This window comes from Mirounga leonina, unplaced genomic scaffold (genome assembly GCF_011800145.1).
Source record: "Mirounga leonina isolate KUSES-001 unplaced genomic scaffold, KU_Mleo_1.0 Mir_115, whole genome shotgun sequence".
NCBI lineage: Eukaryota > Metazoa > Chordata > Mammalia > Carnivora > Phocidae > Mirounga > Mirounga leonina.
Window position 1 is genome coordinate 38,587,113 of NW_023270268.1, and position 26,073 is coordinate 38,613,185.

At 39.9% G+C, this 26,073-nt stretch overlaps 1 protein-coding gene across 5 annotated transcripts in view; it reads right to left on the reverse strand.

Moving 5' to 3' along the window:
- SLC9A9 (solute carrier family 9 member A9) overlaps positions 1 to 26,073 on the reverse strand; it is a 685,847-nt gene that overhangs the window by 209,611 nt on the left and 450,163 nt on the right. For all 5 annotated transcript variants that reach the window (XM_034996352.1, XM_034996353.1, XM_034996348.1 and 2 more), the window contains 2 exons: positions 24,421 to 24,534; positions 22,287 to 22,398 (listed from right to left, as the gene is read on the reverse strand). In XM_034996352.1, coding sequence (XP_034852243.1) covers positions 22,287 to 22,398; positions 24,421 to 24,534 — 226 coding nt within the window. The remainder of the gene's footprint in view (positions 1 to 22,286; positions 22,399 to 24,420; positions 24,535 to 26,073) is intronic.

Genomic DNA, 26,073 nt, shown 5'->3' on the forward strand with positions numbered 1-26,073 from the left:
AAAATCAAATGTGTCAGACAATAAGGAAAACCAAGCTTATGGACTATTGAAATTAATAAATAATTAACTAACATTTAAGAATTACTCTAGCCTGAATACATACTATAATAAATTCTATAATCTAAGCTACCTATTAAACCTGTTTTTCTTGTTTTTTCTTCTTTAATAACAATATGCTAAGTGAATTTTTATGAATCTACATTAAATGTATTTGCAAGAAGAGTTATGTTAAAATTTCAAATCAAAGTGTGATGACACAAATAGAAACAGAGATGAAGACTTTAATGAAGAATAAATAAAAGCACAAATAGTAAAGTAATAAAGTTAAAATGGAAGATCTCTCTTGGGTAACACAAGACTTACAAGACCCTTATGGGCCCTGTTATATCAGATAACAGGGCAAATAAACATTTATAATGACAGCAAGAATAAGTCAATGAGGTAGGGATTTGGTTGTTTTTATAAGATGGTTTGAACCACGTACATTTCAATTGTCCACTTTTTATAATATTTACTGTATCTAAACTTCCAAATTTTTATTCATACATTAAAAGAATCTTAGAAATTGGACACAGGGTAGGATGAAGAAAACTATAGCCTGGCTTTTATCCCTGGGTTCCCAACTTAGATATAATGTTCCTTTCTTATCTCCATGCCACCAATATACAAGAAACAAGTGGCATAACACAAGATCCAGAGGATTAGGCTAGAGAGACTTAATATATTCTGCCTGAAACAAGGAAACCTCACTAAGAGAGAGGAACATGCACTCTGATTATAAAATACCTTGAAGGAACAAAATGTAATGGGGGAAGGAAATTATTCTAAATTTCCATGTAGACAAGGAAATGGCCTGAAGATAAGGTAGATATTAATATAAAAAATTCTTATACATCAGAAATTCTGAACACTTGAGATGACCGTACTCAAGAAGTAAAGTTCTCCATCATAGGTGTTCGTGAATTCAGGCCCAGCTGGGAACAAAAGAGTGGGGATATTAATAACCCTTAATACTGGGGAATATTTTAATAATGTTCTCTCCTGGAAATACAAATCATGTCATTAGGGAACAGAAACTAAAAGAAACAGTCTTGCAACAGACTTCTGTATCAGAGGAGAGAATTTATAGGTCAAGGTAAAGCTCCTAGCAGTGTTTAATCACAGTACAGGATTGGAGATAGAAGGTGATCTTTTCATTTTCTCTTTTTCTCAAGCTCACATTGTTAGAAATGTTCATAAAGCAGCATTACTCCAAATTAGGTGGTGAGTATTAGAAGTATTAAGTGATGAGACTTTAAGTATTTCATATTTTATTGAATATGTGTGTGTGTTTTTACTTTGAGTTTTTGTGAGAAAGAAGAGAGTAGAGATTAGAATAAACGAAAAAGTTATTATATCATGCTTATTGTAAACTCTTTCATGTTAGATATCAAGGACAAGAAAGTATACAATCATTTATTTTCCCAAATATGTTTAATAATGTATTGTTATTATATTAAACTAGCATAACTATGCTTTTAAATCTCAATTATCTATACATGAGCAGTTCTTGGTTTAAAACTATACTCAGGGGCGCCTGGGTGGCTCATTCGTTAAGCGTCTGCCTTCGGCTCAGGTCATGATCCCAGGGTCCTAGGATCGAGTCCCGCATCAGGCTCCCTGATCGGCAGGAAGTCTGCTTCTCCCTCTCCCACTCCCCCTGCTTGTGTTCCCTCTCTTGCTGTGTCTCTCTCTGTCAAATAAAATCTTTAAAAAAAAACCAACAAAAAACTATACTCAAAAGATAGCTGTTATTCTGACTTTCATGAAATACATATCCCATATATAAAACTTTATATTTATAGGAAATTAAATGTAAAAATCTTTGAAAAAAAAAAAAAGGAAAAGTTCAGCCACTGCCTTTTAGTTGTGGCAGGTTGAGAAATATGCTAAAAGGGCCAAACGCCAAAATGTTGGACAAGAGGATGCTTTTGTAATGATGATCATCTGAAAAACCACAGATATAGGATGCTTTTAGAGAAGGGATTGTTTGTAGCTCTGGTCACATGTGGCACATATGGCATATGCCACTTGTGTGATAGCCTGGCACCATGGGAAGCATGGAACTGAGACAGTTGAGGTTGCTAAGTGGACAAAGTGAAGCTATTTTAGAGCTCCAGATAAGAACTCATCCTTTATGATTTCAAAGTTATTTATCACACATTTGGACCCTAGATAATTGTCAATCAATGGTCATTCATTGTTTCATTCAATATCTAAATATGTGTCTTAGTCTACCATAACAAAATACCATATGGGCTGCCATATTGAAATACCACAGGCTGGGTAGCTGCAACAACAGAAATTTATTTCTCACAGTTCTGGAGGCTGTCATGCCCAAGAGCAGAATGCCAGCATGGTTGGGTTCTGATGAGAGCTCTTCTCCTGACTTTCAGAAGGCTACTTTCTTGTGCAAAAGCAAGCTCCATATGGTGTCTCCTCTTATAAGGGCAGTAATGCCATCGTAGGGGACCCACCCTCATAATGATGTGGGAAAAAAGGCAAAAGAAAAACTAAATTTCCTTACTACTTATAGCCCACCGACAAGTCCTTGAAATTGGAAGGGTGACATTCCTCTAGGAACTCAGCTGCCTCTATGTTAACACTTTGCTGAGGGCAAAAGGCAATCTTAGTCTGACCCCCCAGGATCCTATAAGTCTACTTTAACATATAAAAATTCCTTTGGAAACTTCCTTTATCTCTACCCTCCAAGATATATGTTGGTAATCATCCCCTAAGAATATGACCCACGGGTATATATCTGAAGGGTCTCATGACTCAGGCTTTATTAGACAGTAATAAATGACTTTTTCCTAACAATAGCTAGCCCCCTCAAGGTCCTGGAAACCTTGCTTCCAAAATTCCTTAGAGACTTACGCTATCCCTAGTACCCTCCCAATTTGAAAGTATATAATGGGCCACTCCTCATGACCTCAGTGCAGCACTTTCTGCCCATTGGTCCCGTCCCTGTGCTTTAATAAAACCAACTTTTTGCACCAAAGACGTCTCAAGAATTCTTTCTTGGCCATCGGCCCTGAATGCCAACATCTTTCCTATATCAATAACATCATCAAAAACTAATTATCTCCCCCAAAACCCCATCTCCAAATACCATTATGTTGGGGTTAGGACTTCAACAAATGAATTTGAAGGGACACAATTCAGTCCATCTGCTTTGTGGAGATTCTATGCTCACCTATCCTATCTATTTAACATGGATGTGGGAAACAGTTGGCTTTAGGATTGAAGTAAATTACTTCAGCTACTAGCAAAATACTAGAAATGAAAAATTAATATGGACATAGGAGTTTCTTTTAGCAAAACACTATTTCCAAAGAATATCCATTTTGCTTGGAAACTCAGAAAGTCTAGAACTCATTGTCAAAGCTTGTGTTTTGTTTTGTCTTATGGGTACGTTGACCCTTTGGATTTACCTTTCTTTTTTCTCTTTATTTTAGCCAACTAATGGAAATGATTCTATGCTTTTGGGGGTTGATAGACTATACCATTTCATTTTAGATGGGTTTACTTTGCAGAGATATGATATATTTCACATACTCAGTTAGAAAGTTAGCATCATCTTGGGGAATAAAAGAATTACCTGCAATTAAGTGTGGTTTCTTTTAAAATTGGCCTCTAAGGGTATGTTAATTATGTTTATGTTCTATTCATAACAATAGAAGACTATTGAACCAAGGAAAGCTTTCTAGCAAGGACCCCCTGCTGCAGAAACCGTGCAGCTTCCTGTTTATCTTTAAAGAGCAAAAGTGAAACTTAATCTGCTATAAATTTGCAAATGTGCTCTGAATGGTTGAAGGTTAGATACAGCTACATTTAAATCACAGGAATATAAGTACTCCCTAGGGCATCTTGACTGAAGTTGCAAAGCAACAGTCAAAAGCTAAACATTTATTGAGCACTCACTGTGTACTACACATTACCCAAGACACGGTGGGTAAATGCAATAATGAGGAAGGTTGGGCTTCCCTATTCCAGGGCTCATGGTCCTGCAAAAGTGAATCTTTTAACAGGTAAATGGGAATAAGGTGTATTAGATGTGAAGTGTACACTTTGCGTGTATAGTCTGATAAAAAAGATAAGATTGTTAAGTTTCATGAGGTTCCAAATCATGACTATTGTCAACAGATAAGCAATGTTTAAGGAGCTGAAATCAATGGTGGGGTCAAAGAAGTCTGCATACATGGTTTTCTATGCCTGAGTCATTTTCTCCCATCCTAACTCTCTCCAATTCTTTCTTTTTATAACTCTCACCCAAACTTCACCTAATTCCAACTGATCCTCAGAGCTCACCTGAGCCACCGATTTCTCTATGAAGGCTCCTCTGAGGTCTGGGCCTGGGTTGGGCTAATTTATATGCCTAGTACAACCTGTGCTTGCCTTATCAGGGGATTTATGACATTACATTCATTACATTGCAATTGGCTAGTTGCTGCTTATCCACAACACCTACAGCAATGCCAACCACATAATAGGTGCTCAATAAATATTTGTTGATCAATGAATGCATGAATGTTCTGATTCTTCTGTTCCTGATTACATATAGCAAAATGATTGATACCTTCTAGTTCAATGAAATGGTTCAGTAATTGTTTCTACCAGTCCGGCTTCTGCCCTTTTATTATTTACTGAGAGTCTTAAAACCTTATATAGAGAGTCAAGGGACCAGGGCTCTGTTCTCAGACCTGCTCCTAGTAGGTTGCATGATCATAAGCAGGTTGCCTCATCTGGATCTGTATTGTCTCATATCTAGACGGAGGTTTTAGGATTAGACTTTTGGTCTTTAACTAGAAGTACACATCAGAATCAGTTTGGAACTTAAAAATATTTGTAGCTATTGATGCTAGTGTCCTGACTCTACAGAGATTTGGATTCAGCAGAGAATGGGTTACATGATGGCTCAGGCTTCTCTCATTTCCAACTGTACCACCTTGCTTCAAGGCCCATTACCTTACACCCTGACTAAGCTGCTGGCCAACACTCTGGTATTTTGGCCTCACAGCCTTCATCCTCTCTTCTTTTCAGACTATCCATGTTCCTCTGAACAGTTTCCTTAAAACATAGCTTTTATCTGACTCAGCAGCTGTAAATGGCTTCCCATAGCCCATAGAAACCTTTCAACAGAACCTTACCCCACTTTCCCCATTTACCTCCTCTTCTCCTCTAAGGACTTTTCATACCAATGAGATGGGGGTTTTCCCTCTTCCATAAACAGTTGCTGTTCTTACGTCTGTGCCATGACCCCACTGTTAGCCCCTTTCACTTATTTCTGCCTATATTCCACCCCCATGAAGTTTTTCCAGAATACTCCAGTCCACATTGTTCTCTCTTTCTTAGAAATACAGAAAACATATTGTCATGCCACTTGCATCAGTAAATGATATTCTGAAATGAATCAGTAGTTTAATTTAATCTGTTATTTACCCTCAATTCTTAATCTTTTAAAGTTTGGAATTACATCTTCCTTACACTTGTAGTACCTGAAGCATGAAACTCAGTAAATGTTTTTTAAATTGAACAACTGCAGAGGTTTCTGACCCTCTAGATATGAGGTAGTGTTACTCATGTACTCATTCATTCATCCTTTCATTCATTCAGGCTCCAGGGGATAGTAGTAAATAAGAGATAGTCTCTGTCTTAAAGGAACTTCCAGATTAGTTGGAAATATATATATGTAGTGGGGGTGTTTAGGGTGGTTAGAAAAACCACTCTGGCTAGGTGGCATTTGAGCAGAGACTCTAATAGAAGAAAGACCATGTGGGTATCTGGAAGAAAAGCATTCCAGGCTTCTGGAACAGTAGGTGCAAAGTTCCTGAGGTAAGGATATGTCTGATACGTTCAAGTAGCAGCAAAGGGACTGACATGGCTGGAATGTAATGAATGTGGCAGGGGGCAAGGAGTGGAAAAAGATATTGCCAAAGAGGTAACAGAGCCAGATCATGTTGGGCTATTGAATAGCAAGGCTTTTACATTTTATTTTGAGATGGAAAACTTTAGGAAGGTTTTTGGCAGGGTAGTGATATGATCTACTCTATGCTTAAGAGCATCACTCTGGCTCTGGTATAAAAAACTGATTTCCAGGCTTGAGGTAGAAGGTCAGTGAAGGAGGCTGCTGCATTAATGTGGGTAAGACGTTAAAGAGATCAGACTAGAGTGGTAGCATTATAGATGTGGGAATAATGTCAAAGGTTGGCAGTATTTGCTGATGAGTTGGATGAAGGGTATGAGAAGAAGAGAGAACTCCAAGAGCTTAAGGCCTAAGCCACTGGAAGAACTGGGGAAAACTGTGGGGAGAGCATGTCTGGTATATGGGGGGATGTCAAAGATCATGATCTGGCCATGTGAAATCCAAGATGCCTATTGGTCATCCAAATGAAGAGACTGAGTGGGTAGTTAGATCTAAGTCTGGAGTTCAGTGGAGAGGTTAGAGTCTTTTTACTGGAGAGAGTGGGAAGATGGGAGGGAAGTTTGGAGTTTGAGAGTGTAGGAAGATAAAGTTTATTTTATTTATTTTTTAAAAAAATTTTATTTATTTATTTGACAGAGAGAGAGACACACAGCGAGAGAGGGAACACAAGCAGGGGGAATGGGAGAGGAAGAAGCAGGCTTCCTGCGGAGCAGGGAGCCCAATGCGGGGCTCGACCCCAGGACCCTGGGATCATGACCTGAGCCGAAGACAGACGCTTAACAACTGAGCCACCCAGGCGCCCCGATAAAGTTTATTTTAAACAAAGTCTGTTCTTGCCTCAAGGCCTTTGTATTTGCTGCTTCTCCCACCTCCACTCTCTTCCCAGACTGCCCCTTGGCTGTTCCTCCTCATCTCAGTCCTCAGAAAGACTGTTCTGACCATGCCACCTAAGTGCCCTCCACTTTCAGCCAGGTCTTCTTTGTGTGTCTTTTACTGCACTTACCAACATCTGGAATTATCATGTTTATTTATTTATTTTTTTTTAAAGATTTTATTTATTTATTTTGACAGAGAGAGACACAGCGAGAGAGGGAACACAAGCAGGCGGAGTGGGAGAGGGAGAAGCAGGCTTCCCGCGGAGCAGGGAGCCCGATGCGGGGCTTGATCCCAGGACCCTGGGATCATGACCTGAGCCGAAGGCAGACGCTTAACGACTGAGCCACCCAGGCGCCCCTATCATGTTTATTTTTTAATCTTTAAGATCTGTATCCCTTCACAAGAAAGCAAGATTGGTGAGAGCATATCCAGTGCTACTCCTGGAAAGTAGGCACTCCAGTATTGGACGAATATATGAATGAACTGATGAGGGAAAGGTCATATTTTGCATTTGAAACACAACTGGAACCCAAAAGAAAATGAGCAGTAGATGGACAGGGATGCAGAAATGTCCCTGAGAAACTGACCTATCCCTTAAAAGAAATGCCTCTTAAGTGAGTTATTTTGCTGACTTCCTTTCCATTTGGGGTATAATCAATTGCAATCCTTTCTTTCCTTTCATTTCAAGTACTATGAGGGAGTTGATTTCAAAGATTTAACACATTCTCATCATCAATCTGATAAATCAAGCCCTAGTTTGGATCTACAATTGAATTATATATTGCTTTTACCCTTGCTGAAGTCCCATGACCTTGCAAAGAGTAACTACTTTCAGCAAAAATGTCAGTCTGGTTTCAAAATACATTTTCCAGGATAGTACAACCTTGCTACATGGTTCCATTTTCAGTTCAACATTATTTTATCACATGGAATAGATGCCAACAGATTGTTTCAGTGGAAAAGTCTTCTGCATTCAAAAATAAATTGAGTTTTTTTGGAAACTAAGTCTGTATTAGACAAGCAGAACTTTCTTTCCTTCATCTCTCTTCCTGAACTTGAATCATTTAAACGTAAGGCCACTGAGAAGGAATGCAACATGACTTTGGTATATTTTTGCATAAAATGAAGTTTGCTTTTGGATGCCTTGGGCAGCCAGGAAGGGTACTGTAAATAGGATTAGCTCTCTCACAGCTTTGAGTTAAGATGCATAGATGCCTCTGGCTTTGGAAATTTATTTTTATGTAGGTAAGGTGCATGTGGTAGTAAACTGTGGAATAATCCTTGCCACTAGCTGAAATCTTCAACAGAGAATTTCAAAAAAAAGGTTAACAGAGATCAGAAGAAAGTCAATATTCAACGAGTAGTACCCAACTTACGGCCAGGTTGCATTCTGGAAGTCAACTTATGAGTTTTCTGTTTAAACCAGTGGTTTTCAAGTTGGGTGATTTTGTCCCCCCTGGGAATATTTGGCAATGTCTGGAGACATTTGTGTTTGTCTACAGCTAGGGGGCAGGGGACACTACACTTAATCTTGTGGGTAGAGACTGGGGTACTGCTAAACATCCTACAATGTACAAGACAGCGCCCCCCCGGCCAAAAGAATTACGTGGCCCCAAATGTCAATAGTTGCTGGGGTTGAGAAACCCTAGTGTGACACTGGATTGCTTTTTCCGATAGGAGCAATGTTATAAATGGTGATAATGTTCCTATTGTGGAGGGCTATTTTGACAAAAATGGCTATCTGTCTACCATAACCTATTCTTATCATCCATGCTATGTTGCTGTAACTGCATAAACTACATTTCTTAGCATCTCTTGCAGCTAGGTATAGCCAGATGGCTACTTCTTACTAGGGAAATGAAAGCAGAAGTGATAGATGTCATTCCTGGGCCAAGGCTTTTAAGAAACAGCTGTTCTTACCCCAGTCTCTCTTTCCCCTTCCACTGGCTGGGTATAAATCTCAATGAGTCCCTGTAGCAGGGTTTCCCACACTTTAGCTACATCAGAACCAGCTGGAGGACTTGTTCAACCTCAGATTGCTGAGCTTCACCCCCAGAGTGTCTAATTGAGTGGGTCTGTGGTGGGGCGCAAGAATTTGCTTTTTACATAAGTTCCCAGATGGAGGTGATACCGCTGGTCCAGGGACCACATTTTTAGAACCCTTGGCTTGGGGACATGATGCCACAATATGGAAAGAGCCTGGTGATATCCGAATCACCCATCTAGAGGAGGAGCATCTTTTCCCCTGCTTCCATGTTAATATGAGCCAGAGAGGATTTTACCGTTGTTGTTCAACCACTGAATTTTGGGAGTTTCTGTGCTTATCCTAAAGCTCTCTACGTCCTAAAGCTCTTTACCTCCACCTCCCCCACCCCTCTCTCCCCTACATGTCCCTGTAGAATCACAAAATACTTTTTTAACAGGAGAGCAAATAGGGACTGGGAGGGATGGAGTGGCCAAGGTTACATAGTAAATGCTATGGCTGGTTATTCAATCTGTTTCATTCCCCCTATTGAATATTTAACTCATAACGAATATTTTAAAAAATCATGGTTATCTTAAGTTTGAGTTTTAAGGAAAAATGCAAAGAAGAAAATTTTCTTCCCTTCTCCTGGGCAGAAGAACAGTTAGAGGCAACATTTTGAAATACATATTTTGCCTTTTGCTTCTCCTCCCCTACTCATTCTGCACCATCTCTAGCTCTCTCTCCTTTCTTCCTTCTCTCTTTCTCCCTTTCTCAGGATCAGTCTATCCTAATCTAAAATGACCTGTTTTAGACTCTCCAGTCAAAACTCCCATTTCCTTGGGCAGCCAAGATTAGCTTCTTGCCAGGAAAAAAACAACTGAAGACAATCAGAAGGAAGAAATCTGTTGAGAAAGGATAGCACACAATCCTCCTAAACAGCATACATTTAAAAATACTTGTTAACATGCATGCTCTCATGTTTACTTGTGGAATTTAAAAAACAACTCCAGGGAAGTCCGGTGACACTCCTCAGGCACTAAGGGAAGTGGGTGATGAGTGGGATGGAGGATCCTGTAAAGGGAGGGCAAGGTTGTCATTCATAGGCAGGGCACCTGTCTTTGTGTCTACTTCTTTCCTCATGTGGAACCAGATCTCTAAAATAGTTCCTGGTGCTTTTGGAAGAAAGAGCCTTCCAGGCAAAATCAGGGGGAGGCTGGGCAGTGGGGCTGAGACCCAGCCCTATTCATAGAGGTTTGGTCTGCCCGTGAAGGACCTGGTTGCCTGAACAGCATTTGCACCTCCCCAGTATATCAGAACTACTGCTGAAAATTCCTAAATTACTTAATTGCAGTATGGAAATTTAGCACAGGCATTTTTAAAAATAACTGCTTCTTGCTCATTTGCACATATAACTTACTTGAGTCAATCCTATTGACTTCTTTTAAACTCTATCCACAGCACCTGAGGGCAGAATTAGAGGGATTGGTGCCTGGCATAGACATGAACTCTGTTCATGTGTGTTGATAGTTTTCTAAGGTTATGTCTACATAATGCCCAAACAAGCAAGTAGTTAGTAAGCAAATTCAGGCAGAAAATAGGGAAAAATAATGTAGTCTATTTGTTTGCCTCAATGGACAGTTTAATTTGGTTAAAATTATCAATCAGATATTTGTGATATCTCTGACATTCTGGACATCCTGAAAAACTGAAATGTACACAGGAAGTTCCTGAATTAAATGATAAAATTATTTCTGTTCCTGGATCCTAGGACCTTATCCTTGAAACAGGGAGAGGCGGGGCGCCTGGGTGGCTCAGTCAGCGAAGCGTCTGCCTTCGGCTCAGGTCATGATTTCAGGGTCCTGGGATAGAGTCCTGCATGGGGCTCCCTGCTCAGTGGTGAGCCTGCTTCACCCTCTCTCTCTGCCTGCTGCTCCCCCTGCTTGTGCTCTCTCTCTCTTTCTCTGTCAAATAAGTAAATAAAATCTTAAAAAAATAAAAAAAGAAAGAACGAAACAGGGAGAGGTGACAAGCATTCTGGATTGTTTCATTACTCAGTGTCTTTGAGAAGCCGGTTTGCTGTTGTTGGCTCCACTGTCTCACTAGATAGGATGACTGGGTTATCTACAAGATCTTGCCACTTTCTCACACTCAATAAATGTCTAAGTTGATTGTGACATTTTGCATGGGTCAATTTGTCCCAGAGGGGGGTCCAGTATATTTTGCTCACAAAAACTGGTACTTTGAGTTATAACATTTTGATTTATGTATTTAGTGCAATACTGTTAGAATGAAGAGGAGAATGTCAATGATTGTCCTTAAATGAAGGAAAAGAGGGGCATCGGGTCTTGTTTTCCATGGGCATGTCACTAACGCTTCTGCACTGGCCTCAGAGAGTGTCCCTGGCAGTGATTTGATAGTCAAACCTTTTTTGGAATGAAAACCCCCGTCTCTGATAGGAGGTTTTCCGGACAGCAGTTGTGAGTTGTGAGCAGTTGTGAGTTGTGAGTTTATATCATGTCTCTGTGAAGCCCTAATGGCTGTCTCATCTGTGGTGGTTAAAGAAAGTGATAGAAATTCCCATCTGTTGAGTGTTTCTTAGGCGGCAGTCCAGTGCCAGGCACTTTATATATATTTTCTAGTGGTTTTCAACACTGACCATCTAAGGTAAGTATGATTATCCCCATTTTACAGTCAAGGGAGCTGAGATTTGGGGAGGGTTAATCACATAGCTCCATGTGGCTGAGCCAGCGTGAAAGCCTGAGCTCATTGCACTGCACCAAAACAGTTTATATTTAGAAAATATTGTGGTGTGCCAAATAGCAGAATCTAATTTGTTGCTTAAAAATGCAAGAGCTAGGGGTGCCTGGGTGGCTCAGTTGTTAAGCGTCTGCCTTTGGCTCAGGTCATGATCCCAGCGTCCTGGGATGGAGCCCCGCATCGGGCTCCCCGCTCAGCGGGGACCCTGCTTCTCCCTCTCCCACTCCCCCTGTTTGTGCTCCTGCTCTCTCTGTGTCTCTGTCAAATAAATAAAATCTTTAAAAAAATTATAATAATAATAAAAATGCAAGAGCTAATAATTTTTATTGTAAATTTATTTTGGAGCAAAGTGCAGAATGATAATGTTTTGACCTAATAATAGGAGAAAACAACTCTATGGGACTGACCACAGGTCTAAGCTAGTTCTCAAATGTTCTGAATTTATCATAACCACATGCACTTTTCTCAGCATTTGACACTGTGGGGACTTAATGGGATCTGCCATTCATATGGACCTACTATGCCTGTCTACTTTTGTCACAGAAATGGTGCTCATGGTTCTTCATTATTTAAGGTGACTTTTTCTGTGACTACTTGATACATTTCCTGCATAAGCTGGTTAACTCTGTCCCATTTGAAGACCTCAGAAGATCTACTCCAGTTGTCCACTTTGCTCATTAATGCCTACGCCAGGCCACAGTGAGAGATGAGGGTTCAGTAGAAATTCATCTCCTCTAATGAAGAAAACGTTCTGAGCCTGTGCTGCATTAACTAGTTAGTGGCCTTGTAGTGGTAAGGAAGGGATAGTGGCCTAATTAATTGCACAAGATGTGCCCAGGGCAGGAAGACTATACAGTATGGGTGGGTGAGGGAACACTGGACTCTGGGTGAGGGGCCTGCAAAGGGGTTAGGCCTGGCAAGGAATGCTTGAAGACATGATGGCATCATCCAGGCTGTCTCTCTCTGGAATTATGAACAAGGGAAGAGGAGAGGTAAGAAAGAACTTGTTGCCTAGAGGGCTCAGACTCTCAAATAACCCTTGTATGCACATTTAATAATTTTTTTTAAGATCTTTTATTTATTTATTTGAGAGAGAGAATGAGAGAGAGAGAGAGAGCACATGAGAGGGGGGAGGGTCAGAGGGAGAAGCAGACTCCCTGCTGAACAGGGGGCCCGATATGGGACTTGATCCCGGGACTCCAGGATCATGACCTGAGCCGAAGGCAGTCGCTTAACCAACTGAGCCACCCAGGCGCCCTCCTTGTATGTACATTTAAAGAAATCTTTTTCCAAGCTGAAGTTAGAGGTAGCCTGATCTTGATTCAATTCATCTGACTGATATAAACGTCCCAGGGTTTTTAATGAGATCTTAGGTTTTTGATTGAAAAACAAACACATCCCTCCAACACAAATTAAACAGAGATTTGAAAAATATTCTTAGATCCAAATGGTACTTTCAGGAAGTATTAACAATGTTTATTGTTATCAACACTCAGAGAAGGGTTTTTTAGCCAGAAGTGAGTAGGTTAAATATATTTTCTTTCATTTAAAACATGAAAGGTTTTATTTGTTGATCTCTTTCCTTAGAGTTATCATTGCTTAGCTCCCGTCTGTGGAACCAGGAAAGTTTGGTCTGAGAGGTGCTTATGGGACCAATTCCGGGATTAGAATTTCCCAGGGCTCACAGAACAGGAATGGATAGCCCTTAAGTGGTCATTTTAGTGAAATGTGCAATTCTAGTTGGGAAGAAAATGTTGTAGGTTGTTCATTCATTTGCTTACTCATCCACCAATTACTTGTGGAAGGATACTCAGTTTCACCGAATGTGCTGAGTGCTGAGGTACAGAGTAAACCAAACAGATCTGTGTATGGGCTTACAAAGCAGTCTAGAAGGGAATGAGGCAGGCAAGCCAAAATTCATAGTGTAATGTGATGGGTATTAGGAGAGGAGAAGTATTGGGTGCTATGGAAACAGATGAGGGGGACCAACCTAGACCTGAGTTACCAAGGCTTCCTACAGGATGTGATGTCTAAGCTGAGATATAAAAAGGAATTAGTTGAATAAAAGAATTGAAGATAGGGGGGTGTGGCCAGAGTTTTGAGCAGAGGGAGAGTCTGAGTGAATAGGGGGAAAGACCTCAGCAAGCTTAAGGAACTGGAAGGAATTCAATAACTGGGTAAACATTGTTATGCTGATCAGATGGCAGATGCAAGAACAAGAAGCAAGACTGGCATCTAGGAGGGTCTAAGGCAAAACAGAAGAGGTAGGAGGAATAGATTGAAGAAAGAGATTCAGAACAGAAAACTGTTAATTGTGATGATGTACTGGGACATGCTTCTCGAACCTTCATGTGCACATGAATTACCCGGATATCTTATTAAAAGACAGGTTTGGGTTCAAGATCAAGAAGGCATGGACGTGTCCCTTTATGTGATGACTGGTAATTGTGGGGCAGTCCTGGTAGCTTAACTGGAGTTCCATTAGCTTGGGCAGTAATAAACACAGATTCCTAAGCATTGCTGACACAATGACTTTCCTTCTTCACTTTCATGAATTCCTCTAGTTGTCTTCCTGGCTGCAGTTGATAAGGCCACTTTTGAGTCAGTCTCAAATTGGCTCTGACCATGGCATGACTGGTGGCTCACCAAAAAGACACAGAGAAAGGTGGTCTCCTACAACTCGACAGTGGTTCTTAAGTTGTCCTTCCGAGGAATACTGCTGTTCTGTGAGCTGCAGAACACGGTGTTCCCCAACACTTAAATAAGAGTGGCAGTCTTTTCACCACCCAGGGGGAAAAAAATGAATGCTAATGGAAAATTTTTCTTAATTTAAGTTTTTCTTCCATGACTTTCTCTTAATCCTTCGACGCTGGCCGCTATTTGAAGGCTAAGAATGAGTGCCGATGGACAACCAAATGAGCAACAACAACATTACCAGCAAAGCCTAGAGACACTGGTGCTGTTGTCTTCATGGCAACCTGAGCTCATGGGTGAAGTTTTATATTATATCTGTACGCTGTGGCCACATTTGCCTGGTTAAAACTCTTTCGAGTTTACGCAACAGTACACATCAGGGTTTTCGCGTCTCTTCCAAACACAGCAGAAATGGACAAATTGGAGAAGCATGTTCTCTGACATATTGTCAGCCTCCTTCAACTTGCCCAAGCACTTCCAGGCCTCCCTCCTGTTCAGATCAGCACAGCAGCACTGCACAGAGGCTCTGTAGCCCAGCGGGACACGGTCTCCGAGTCACAGCGGTCTCAGGAAGGCTGCCAGGGCTCAGCTGGGCTTGGCATTTCCCCTCCTTCTAGCAACTCCCGGCTCTTCTTCAGTTTTAAATTAAATAAAAATTGCAGCACATGGATTTGAATTAAAACAAGAGGCCTGATCTTTGTAATATGCACCACAACAATAGGAAAGCTAATTTGTGCGAAGCACATCTCCTCCTTTAATTTAAACCACAGAACTCTGCCTCTTTGGTTTCAAGGGAACTGAGAGCTGGGCCGGGGCAGCTCACTCCTGGCATTAACTAGGGCTGTGCTCAAGGGCAACAGGAACAGTTTCAGGGGAGCTCAGCGTTCCTCTTAAGCCCTTTGTGCTGGGTGTCACACGATACACCAAGGCAGTTCCGAACTCCTGGCCTTGAATTTAAAGAAGGCCTTAAAAATGTCTCAGGGTAAACTTCCCCTAATTGACTCTAAACAGCAACCTAGCTACCAAAAAGAGAATTTGCATTACTGAAAGCTTTGCAAGGCAGAGAGACAACCACGGACCTTGAGACAATTCCTCATTTTCAGATTCCAAGGCTTTGTGCGTGTAGCTGACTAGTCTATACAAAATAAATCAGGTAAGGTCTGTGCTAGGTGAGAAACACGATCTGGGTTCTGACAGTTGCTTCACTCCGCTTAATTGGCTCTAGTGGCAAAAGGTGGAGGCCGGGGAAGCGGGTGGCAGCAGGGGTGGTGGGGTCATCCCTGAACAATGTGGGCTTTCCTCAACAACATTATCTACTCAGCTCAAAGCCCCTATTTCAAGGCTCGCTGCAGGTCCCACTCACTAGCGGGTGATGAGTGATAAACAGCTGGATCGCTTTGTAGACTTTCACCTTGAGGTGAAATTTATATATCTTGGGCACCCTCTTTAGGAAAAATAATACAAAGAATATCTTTTACCGACTTTACACGCCATCAGAACACACTTATAGGGCCCCTCTAGGGATCTTGGAAGGGGCCCGTGTGAATGAGGAAGACTGAGGCTTAAGCCTTGTTAGCTTTACAAGTGAATCCACTTCTGTTTGGCAGGCATTGCTAACTGTTCTGCCCAGTGCCAAAAGGGTATGCATAAGGTGAGGGTAAAGATGTTGGAAAAGGATTTATTAAATGGTAGATGTATTGACTAAGACAGAAAGTTCTAGTTCTTATTTGACTGGACTTTGAACCACCTGAGGTACACTGTCTTAGTGAACCAAGTTTAGGCCACACAAAGCCAAGCTCTCTATAGGCTGCAAACCTCTTAAGGGCAAGGTCAGTATCTTTGTCTTTGTTTACCTAAATACCTACCCAAAGAGTGTGTCAATGAATGTCCACTGAAAGAAGAGCTGGAGGACTGTGAATGACTAAATGTGTACATAAGTTCATATTCCTGTTTTATTTTAAAATGTTTAATTTAAATTCAATTTAGTTAACATATAGTGTATTATTAGTTTTAGGGGTAGAATTTAGTGATTCATCAATTGCATATAACACCCAGTGCTCATTACATCAAGTGCCCTCCTTAATGGCCATCACCCAATTACTCCCCCTACCCACAACACTCAGTTTATTATAGTTAAGAGTTCTTATGGTTTGCCTCACTCTTTTTATCTTATTTTATTTTTCCTTCACTCCCCTTATGTTCATCTACTTTGTTTCTTAAATTCCACATATGAGTGAAATCGTATGTCATGTGTCTTTCTCTGACTGACTTATTTCACTTAGCATAATACCCTCTAGCTTCATCCACATAGTTACAAATGATAAGATTTCATTCTTTTCGATGGCTGAGTAATATTCCATTGTGTGTGTGTGTATCTATATATCTATATCTATATATATCTATATCAAATCTTCTTTATCCATTCATCTGTCAATGGACATCTGGGCTCTTTTCATAGTTTGGCAATTGTGGTCATTGCTGCTATAAACATTGGGATTGCAGTTGCCCCATTGAATCACTATTTTTGTATCCTTTGGATAAATACCTAGTAGTGTAATTGCTGGGTCATAGGGTAGTTCTATTTTTAACTTTTTGAGGAAACTCCATACTGTTTTTCAGAGTGGCTTCACCAGTTTGCATTCCCACCAGCAGTGTAAGAGGGTTCCCCTCTCTTTGCATCCTCGCCAACATCTGTTATTTCCTGAGTTGTTAATTTTAGCCATTCTGACTGATGTGAGGTGGTATCTTATTGTGGTTTTCATTTGTATTTCCCTGATGCTAAGTGATGTTGAGCATTTTTTCCATGTGTCTGTTAGCCATTTGCATGTCTTCTTTGGAGAAATCTTCTGCCCATTTCTTAACTGGATTTTTTTTTTGGGGTGTGGACTTTGATAAGCTCTTTATAGATTTTGGATACTAGCCCTTTATCTGATATTTCATTTGTGAATATCTTCTCCCATTCTGTAGGATGCCTTTTAGTTTTGTTGACTGTTTCCTTTGCTGTGCAGAAGCTTTTTATCTTGATAAAGTCCCAATAGTTCATTTTTGCTTTCGTTTCCCTTGCCTCTGGAGACGTGTCTAGCAAGAAGTTGCCGTGGCCAAGGTCAAAAAGGTTGCTGCCTGTGTTCTCCTCTAGGATTTTGATGCTGTCCTGTCTTACATTTAGGTCTTTCATCCATTTTGGGTTTATCTTTGTGTATGGTGTAAGAGAATGGTCAGTTTCATTCTTCTGCATGTGGCTGTCCAATTTTCCCAAAACCATTTGTTGAGGAGACTGTCTTTTTTCCATTGGATATCCTTTCCTGCTTTGTCAAAGATTAGTTGACCATAGAGTTGTGGGTCCATTTCTGGGGTTTTTATTCTGTTCCACTGATCTATGTGTCTGTTTTTGTGCCAGTACCATACTATCTTGATGTAATTTAGCTTGAAGTCTGGAACTGTGATGCCACCAGCTTTAGTTTTCTTTTTCAACATTGCTTTGGCTATTTGGGGTCTTTTCTGGTTCCATACAAATTTTGGAATTGTTTGTTCCAGCTCTGTGAAAAATGCTGGTGGTGTTTTGATAGGGATTGCATTGAGTGTGTAGATTGCTTTGGGTAGCATAGACATTTTAACAATATTTGTTCTTCCAATCTGTGAGCATGTAATGTTTTTCCATTTCTTTGTGTCTTCCTCAATTTTTTTCATAAGTGTTCTATAGTTTTCAGAGTACAGATCTTTTGTCTCTTTGGTTAGGTTTATTCCTAGGTATCTTATGGTTTTTGGTGCAATTGTAAATAGGACTGATTTCCTTGATTTCTCTTTCTGCTGCTTCATTGTTGGTGTATATAAATGCAACAGACTCCTGTGCATTGATTTTATATCTTGTGACTTTGCTGAATTCCTGTATCAGTTCTAGCAATTGTTTGGTGGAGTCTTTTGGGTTTTCTACATAGGGTATCACGTCATTTGCGAAGAGTGAAAGTTTGATTTGTTCTTTTCTGATTTGGATGCCTTTTAATTCTTTTTGTTGTTTGATTGCCGAGGCTAGGACTTCTAGTACTATGTTGAACAACAGTGGTGGGAATGGACATTCCTGTTGTGTTCCTGACCTTAGGGGGAAAATCTCAGTTTTTCTCCATTGAGGATAATATTCGCTGTGGGTCTTTCATAGATGGCTTTTATGATGTTGAGGTATGTTTCCTCTGTCCCTACATTGTGGATGGTTTTTATCAAGAAAAGATACTGTATTTTGTCAAATACCTTTTCTGCATTTATGGAGAGGATCATATGGTTCTTATCCTTTTTTTAATTAATGTGGTGTATCATGTTCATTCATTTGTGGATGTTGAACCACCCCTGCAGCCCAGGAATAAATCCCACTTGGTTATAGTGAATAATCCTTTTAATGTACTGTTGGATCCTATTAGCTACATACTCCCATTTTAGATAACGAGTCATTGTTCACCATCTCCAAAGGACTCTGAAAAATGTTTTGAGCTATGTAAAGAAAGGCTCCATATAAATGTATTGTTGAAGCATGGACAACTAGAGTCTTCCAGAGGGCTACTAAAAGTCATAATTCTAGGCATAGTTAAAAACACTAGGCTATATTCTAAAGCAAATATTAAAAAAAAAAATTTTAAATGGGCTCCACACCCAGCTTAAACTGTGGGGCTTGAACTCACAACCCTGAGATCAAGACCTGAGCTAAAATCAAAAGTCAGATGCTTAACTTACTGAGCCACCCAGGATCCCCAAAGGCAAATATTCTTTAAAGGGACTGTCTTTCTCTTCTGGTTTCCACAGAAAATGCTAGACAATATGTTATGTGATCTGCTTCTTTACCTTCTCTCTGGCTTATGTTACCCTAAGTTGACCTTTTAAATTCTTTATTTCCTGGCAAATACATTTAAAACTTTAGATCCTGAGTAAATAGAATATGAGAATTCATGCAGAAAATCAAAGCTGAGTCTAGAGCATTCTTTTTTGAAGAAAAATACTGCACTGCACATGGTGAACTCACCTGATGCTTCCTATACTCTGATGGGGGTCAGTAGGTGCAGTGTAGAACTTGAACTGATGTGGGAGGGGTGTCACCCACATGTTTGATTTATTGTGAAATGGACAAGGATCAGGTTTGTGTGAGAGACATGTTATACATGTTGGGGTTGGCCTGTGTTAGGAAGGGCATAGTTTTGATTTAACTTTTATTCTCATGACCTTAGGGTAAATCTGAAGTAGTGTGATGCAGTTTAGAAGGCTCTAAATTCAAAGTCAAGAGGCTAGGGTTCAAGTCTCATTTTCTCTCTAACTGGTTGTAAGATGGTGAGCAAGATACCCAATCTCTCCATGTCTCCCTCATTCTGGCTCTCTCTCTTTTCAATCTGTAGAAAGAGACTAATAATGCCTATTCTACCTTGCTCTGGATCTGAGTCTCAAAACATTGTTCATAAAAGGTCTTGGAAAGGTTAGAGTGACTTTTGAATTGAGCATCTATGATTCCATTATATAACCACATAACATTGCAATTTCCTCATTTTAAAGCTAAGAAGATAGCTTTTTAGTGGAAAATCCAATGTTTTTTCCACCATGCCAGGGAATATCATCAATATTATTAATTTGTAATTAAGATGGCATTAAAAATAGAAGTAACCCAATCTCTTTTTTGTTCAGATTCACTTCAATGTGAAAAGCATACAAAACAAAAATCTAGGCAAATCTATAGAAAGAAGCTTACTTTGACCCAAGATGACTGCAACCCTTGAGGTCAAGCTGGTGAACTGCTAACAATGAGTGACTGATATCTAGCAGATGACATGGATGCTCAGTGTGGAAGACAATGGGTGTCATTCTCTGGATTATAATCATATATAGTAGTAGATGCCCTGAAAATTTGACATGATGGTCTTTTTGATGATGGGTACTAACTGATTGACATTCTCCTGAATTAAACTAAAGATATCAACTCCCTTAATGTGATGAGGTTTTAGAACAAGGCCAGATAGTAAATATTTTAGGTTTTGTGGGCCATGTGATTTCTGTAGAAACAACTCAACTCTGCCTTTGTAATGCAACAACAGACAAGACAATATGTAAACAAAGGGGTATAGCTGTGTTTCAACTTTATTTACAAATAAAGTTGGGCTAGATTTGGTTCAAAGGCCATAGTTTGCTGACTCTCTGCTTTAGAAATATCCCCTAGATATTTCTAGAAATAGAAATAGATAAAATATCATCAAATTCTGGGCATCCTCACATCCCTTGGCCATACATACTGTATTGCTGGCCTCAGTTTTTAGCATAGTTCTAATTCCTACAGCTAAGCAAACATAGGAGGTGCCAGACCCTGGAGAAACCATCAAGTCAGGTGGTCATTTGGGCAGACACTTCATATCCCTACATGGCTATTCAAAACCTCACACCTTTCTCAAAGTGATCTTTGTAAAATAAAGCATTGTTTAAAATATAATACTTAAGTTTTAAAAATAAGCCAGAGTATTTATTCTCCAGAGGAAAACTACTGATGTTTTGATGGGAAGGAAGGAAAAGTGCTTTCCAGCTCCTAGAAATGACTTGCTAAAGGGCAACCCAGTGGGGACTTCCTATTTATAAGTGATCAAACTTGCTTTTTGTTTTCCCATAATAGAAGTCAACTTATTTCCAAAGTTCATTGCTGTTCTAAGTCAAAGATCACCTACCAGTTCAACTTATCCTCTTTATGACTCTTTCTCTCATTCCAGCGTATCTGGAAATGGAGGGAAGCACTGTCAGAAGCCTACAGAAGGGCAATTTTAAGCTCTGGATCTCCATTTTTTCATACTTGGTTAAATAGCTCATTCTCAACCTGGAAACTACTAATACTTTACTGTGCAAAACAGGCTAGAATGCAACAGAAAGTGAAACAAGTCTTTTACTCCTAGTACTACCTCTGAAAATATGGATTTTGAGACACTTGGGTGGGTTCAAAGTGGAATCTCCTCTCACCTTCGGGAATTCCTGAACCACTTCAGGGCTCAGGAATGCTTTTGTCCTTGGCCAAGTTAGATAACCTCTTTGAGGTCCTGAGCCTCAGTTTCTCCATCTAAAATATGGTTTAATATCTGCTTCATAGAATTGATCTATAGTGAGTGGCAAATAGTAGATATTTAATAAGTGATAGTTTCCTCAGTTTTTCCATATCCCCCTGCATGCCCCAAATTGTATTTGCTTGCTCTATTCTGAGTCTGTTTGTTTGTTTATTGTAATTTCACGTATATTCCCATGAACTGCCCTGAGTGTAAGTAAGTGTATTCATACATAGAAGGCATGTAAGGAAAAAGGTCCCTGAATAAGGCAAGACTGATGGTAGGAAAATGATTGGACAGAAAGAAATCACAATTTCCAGAGTAGTTCAGGGTCAGAAAATTCATTTGGTTTATTTTCTTTTGGACAAAGGAGCTTTCAGGTATGGTTTAAACAAGTAGAACATAAGCTTCTTGAGAGCAGAGAACTTGTCAGTTACATCCACTAGTGTTTAGAACTGCTCTTGGCACTAGGTGAGTATGCAATTAATACCCGTTTTCTCAACTAATAACTGAGCATACTTAGATATGATTCACTTTTGTGTTAACTACAGGAAGTTCCTGGAGTTTTGCATAGGAAAGGAAAGGGATTCTAGGGAGAAGTCCTAACATTGGACAAAGATGGCACCACTTATACACTATTTATCTTCAAGTACACAATATATGAAATGACTATGCAAATTCCCTGATATGAAAATTGATCTGGAATAGGTCAGGGGAAAGTCGAATACCTATTCTATGCCAGTTTCTGGCAGATACTGTATTTTCCAACAAAATTCCCTTTAGTTTCATTTTCTTCTTAGAAAGAAATCCCACTGTTGCTCAGGACTTAGAGTATCAGCATGGTACTAGGTACGATGGGGTAGAGTAGTAGATGCAATGTGTTAAGAGGACCAGGAGATCTCTACATTTCCTGAGGCTGCTTTCCACGTGCTGTAAGAGTGTGAGACAACAGGAGTACTAGCATATAACATAGTTCACATACCTGAAAACATCATCATGTGCTGAAAATTCCAGGGGATCTTCTGTTTCCGGCCCAGATTCAGGAGGAAGGAGAGGGGATATATGTTGCAGGCTCTGGCAACAAAAATTGCAAGCTACAGATAAGCACAGGGAAACATTGAGGAAAACATTGCTGCAATGAGGCTGCGAATCCTTGAACTTTAACTATTACGTTCTTTTTTTTTTTTTTAATTTATTTATTTGAGACAGAGAGAGAGCACAAGCAGGGGAAGGGGCAGAGGGAGAAGCAGGCTCCCCGCTGAGCAGGGAGCCCGATGTGGGACTCGATCCCAGGACCCTGGGATCATGACCTGAGCCAAAGGCAGCCGCTTAACCGACTGAGCCACCCAGGTGCCCCTAACTATTACGTTCTTAAGCTTCTCTATTTTATGGCCCAGAAAACAGGGATAAATATGTCAATACCTGTATGTCCAACTTGCTTCCAAAATTCATCTTTAAATGTCAATTCTTTTCCAGAAATAGCAGAGAACTCTGCTTTTCTTTGAATATCTACCTGGTTTAGAATTGTTAACCCTGTACCATTTCAATCACTGTAAATTTTCTCATCACATTTATGTTGCTGATGACTGATTCTTTGCTCAACTCTGCTGCAAAATGTGAGGCAGAGATGGTTCAGAGGCTGGGGCATTATCTTCTCAAGCAGCACTTTAGAAAGGATAAATGTACTTCTGCTCATGATTGCCATCTTACCTTCCATCAGTTTATACTCCCTGTATCTGGCAAGCTTCACTTACTTTTTTTCTCTTAGTGGATTTAATTTTGACAGGAATTGCCTGTCTAAATGTATAATACAACTCCTTTAGGAAGCATTTTGTTAAAGTTCAGGCTTTACAGGTTAAAATCTACAAAAATACTGGTGGTAGTCATCTCTTCCCTTTCATCACCCAGGACTCCTTCCCTGAGAGTCTGTAGATTCTAGTTTGTCCTCAAATGGGATGGAGTTATGTGGGAAGAGGGAGCTTCCATCTAAGAGGTAGGTTTTGGATGAGATTGGAGTGTTCAGTTGAATGTTTAGTGAAAAGAGGACAGAAGGCAAATGCAGATGCTTATTGGAACAGGACTTACAGAAGAGGGGTCAACTCTCCTTGCTGTCAGGATCACATGCCTGTGATCTGATGGGGCATCTGCCCATTTTCCAGAGGACAACAGTTGCTGACTGTACTTGGGGACATCCATAGCAGCTCAGTATCCTATCAAAGAGACATCCATTCCTACTGGGGAATGCTTACACCCCAGGTCTAGAGCTACAAAAGTCCTCTGCATTAAAAGGGAGGTCTAGGGGCGCCTGGGTGGCTCAGTTGGTTAAGCGTCTGCCTTCGGCCCAGGTCATGATTCCAGGGTCCTGGGATCGAGTCCTGCATCAGGCTCCCTGTTGAGCGGGAAGCCTGCTTCTCCCTCTCCCTCTACCTGCTGCTCCCCCTGCTTGTACTCTCTCTCTCTAATAAAAAATAAAAAATCTTAAAAAAAATAAATAAAAGGGAGGTTTATATTTTATCTGTTATTTTACTTATAGGAAAGGGTAATCTTATTAAAATAAACTCACATGTACACTTACATAAGACATTGGAATCACATCTATAATGCTAATTTCATCTGATCTTTACTCTGTGTATCCTATTTTCAAAGTCCTCACTGGAAAAGAGATTTTACCATCTTGTGATGAAAATATTTCTAAAGCTTAATAATCCTGACTATATTCAGATACACTCTAATGCAGATTAAGTATATTTCTCTGTAAAGAATGGATTGATATATTTTTATGTAAATGATTCATAATTTAAGAACATACTTTGACTATTCAGGAAATAAATATATTTTGAATATTCATTTTTTTGAGTATTCTATTCTCCTTCAGTTTTCCCCCTTTATTTCTCTCAGTATTTTCCAAATTTCTTATCTTGGAAACAGAAGCATTTAATAAAGATCCCAATTTCTTAGGATCTTTTCCCTCGTACTAGAAATTACATATCTGCCATGAATTTGAGCCTTGCAATAAACTTGAGGAAATTACTTTAACAATTTAACAGAATAATCAGTAAAAGTAAGTAGTTTGCTCTTTTCCCTCATCACTCCATGTTCTGTATTTCAAAGGATACAAAGGCTCCGAGTATAAAAAGAGCATTGAAGATATGATTCTGGAACGTGAATAGCGCCAGGCCCATGTAACAGAAGATGACATTCTCGGCCAAGAAGTTCATAAATTCAAACAACTGAAAACAAAACAGAAACCAAAAACCATTAATTATGACTCAGGTTTGAATCCACTTAATATCTTGTAACTGTTTTGGTAAGTGGATGGTCCTCTTGTATCTGGGAAGGCCACCCATTGGCCTTGTGTTCCACTTCTGGAGGGTTACAGGGCCCCTGACTACCCTGTCGGGCCCTCTGACTCTACCCTGGCTCTCCACCCAGTGACAGATGTGGCAGCCATGTCAACATCCTATCTTCCTTTCCAACTGCAAGGCTGCTAGAGATACACCTGGGTCTATCAGCCAGCATGATCCTCCATGGAACAATTCCTACAAGGATGGTAGAATATTCCTTGTTATAGAAATTTACGTGATTGCTTAAGGTATACCATAGGAAAGCATGCAAAGACTGTTTAGCTTCTTCTGACATTACTCAGTAGCTGCCCTTGAGTTCCTAGGCCCTGAAAACTTTTCAAAAAAAGTTTTAGCTAAATTACCTTCCTCAGGCAGGAAGGGGGGACAAACTTGGAAAGCTTGGAAGCTTGTGGTAAGAATGAATGTCAATTATATTTCAACATTAGAATGATCAGTATATTTCAAACCCCAGACAATGAGACTCATTAAATTGACTGATGTAGGTATATCCATTAAATGTCTATAATTTCTAGCTGGTAAAAAGAAAATGATTAATCCCAGGGATCAGTTTATGCAATGAGAACACAATAGATACATCAAATTCAGTCAGAGGAATGGAGTAATAACATGCTATGCAGAGGGATGCTCCCAAGAGTTATTCTTAGGTCATTAACTAAACAATTTAAGTTGAGCATGAAAAACGTTCTCTAACTTCCAGATCAGAAGTAAAAGGGAAATGTGTCCAGGGGCTACAACAAACACACATTTGGAAGAGACTTTAGTTTAGGTTCCAGAATTTTCATTTGGAAGTTTCTGAAACTTCATTCTCAGCCCTACATAAATCACCATGTTAGGTAAACGTCTCTGGAGGCATTTCTCTTGACTTTTTAAGGACTCATTATTTTTTCATGTAATGTATTTACAGCTCCACAAATAATGCCCAATGCCTGCTTACCGACAGTTGACAGAAAGAAAAGCAAAGTCTTGTCAGAAACATTATTTAAAGCCAGTAATAGAAATAAAGGATTAAAAAAGACATAGCTCCTGTGGTCTTTCTGCAGTGGCAGTGATCATTAATTATCCTGAGGACTTGTTTCACATTCCAGACCAGCTCATCTTAACAAACACTGTCACCCAAATAACCACAAAAACTTGAAAACATGCGAGAAAATAGAGGGGATGGGGAACATTTTGCTCCCTCCTCATATCTTTACTTTTTCAAAAAGTGAGATTTGGCTACTGTCTTAATTTGCTCAGCCTACCATAACAAAATACTATAGACTGGCTGGTTAAAACAACAGAGATTTATTTCTCATAGTTCTGGAAGCGGAGAAGTCCAAGATCAAAGGGTCATGTCAATCAGTTAGGTTCTGGTGAGAATCCTCTTCCTGATTTGCAAACAGCAGTCTGCTTGCTGTATCCTCA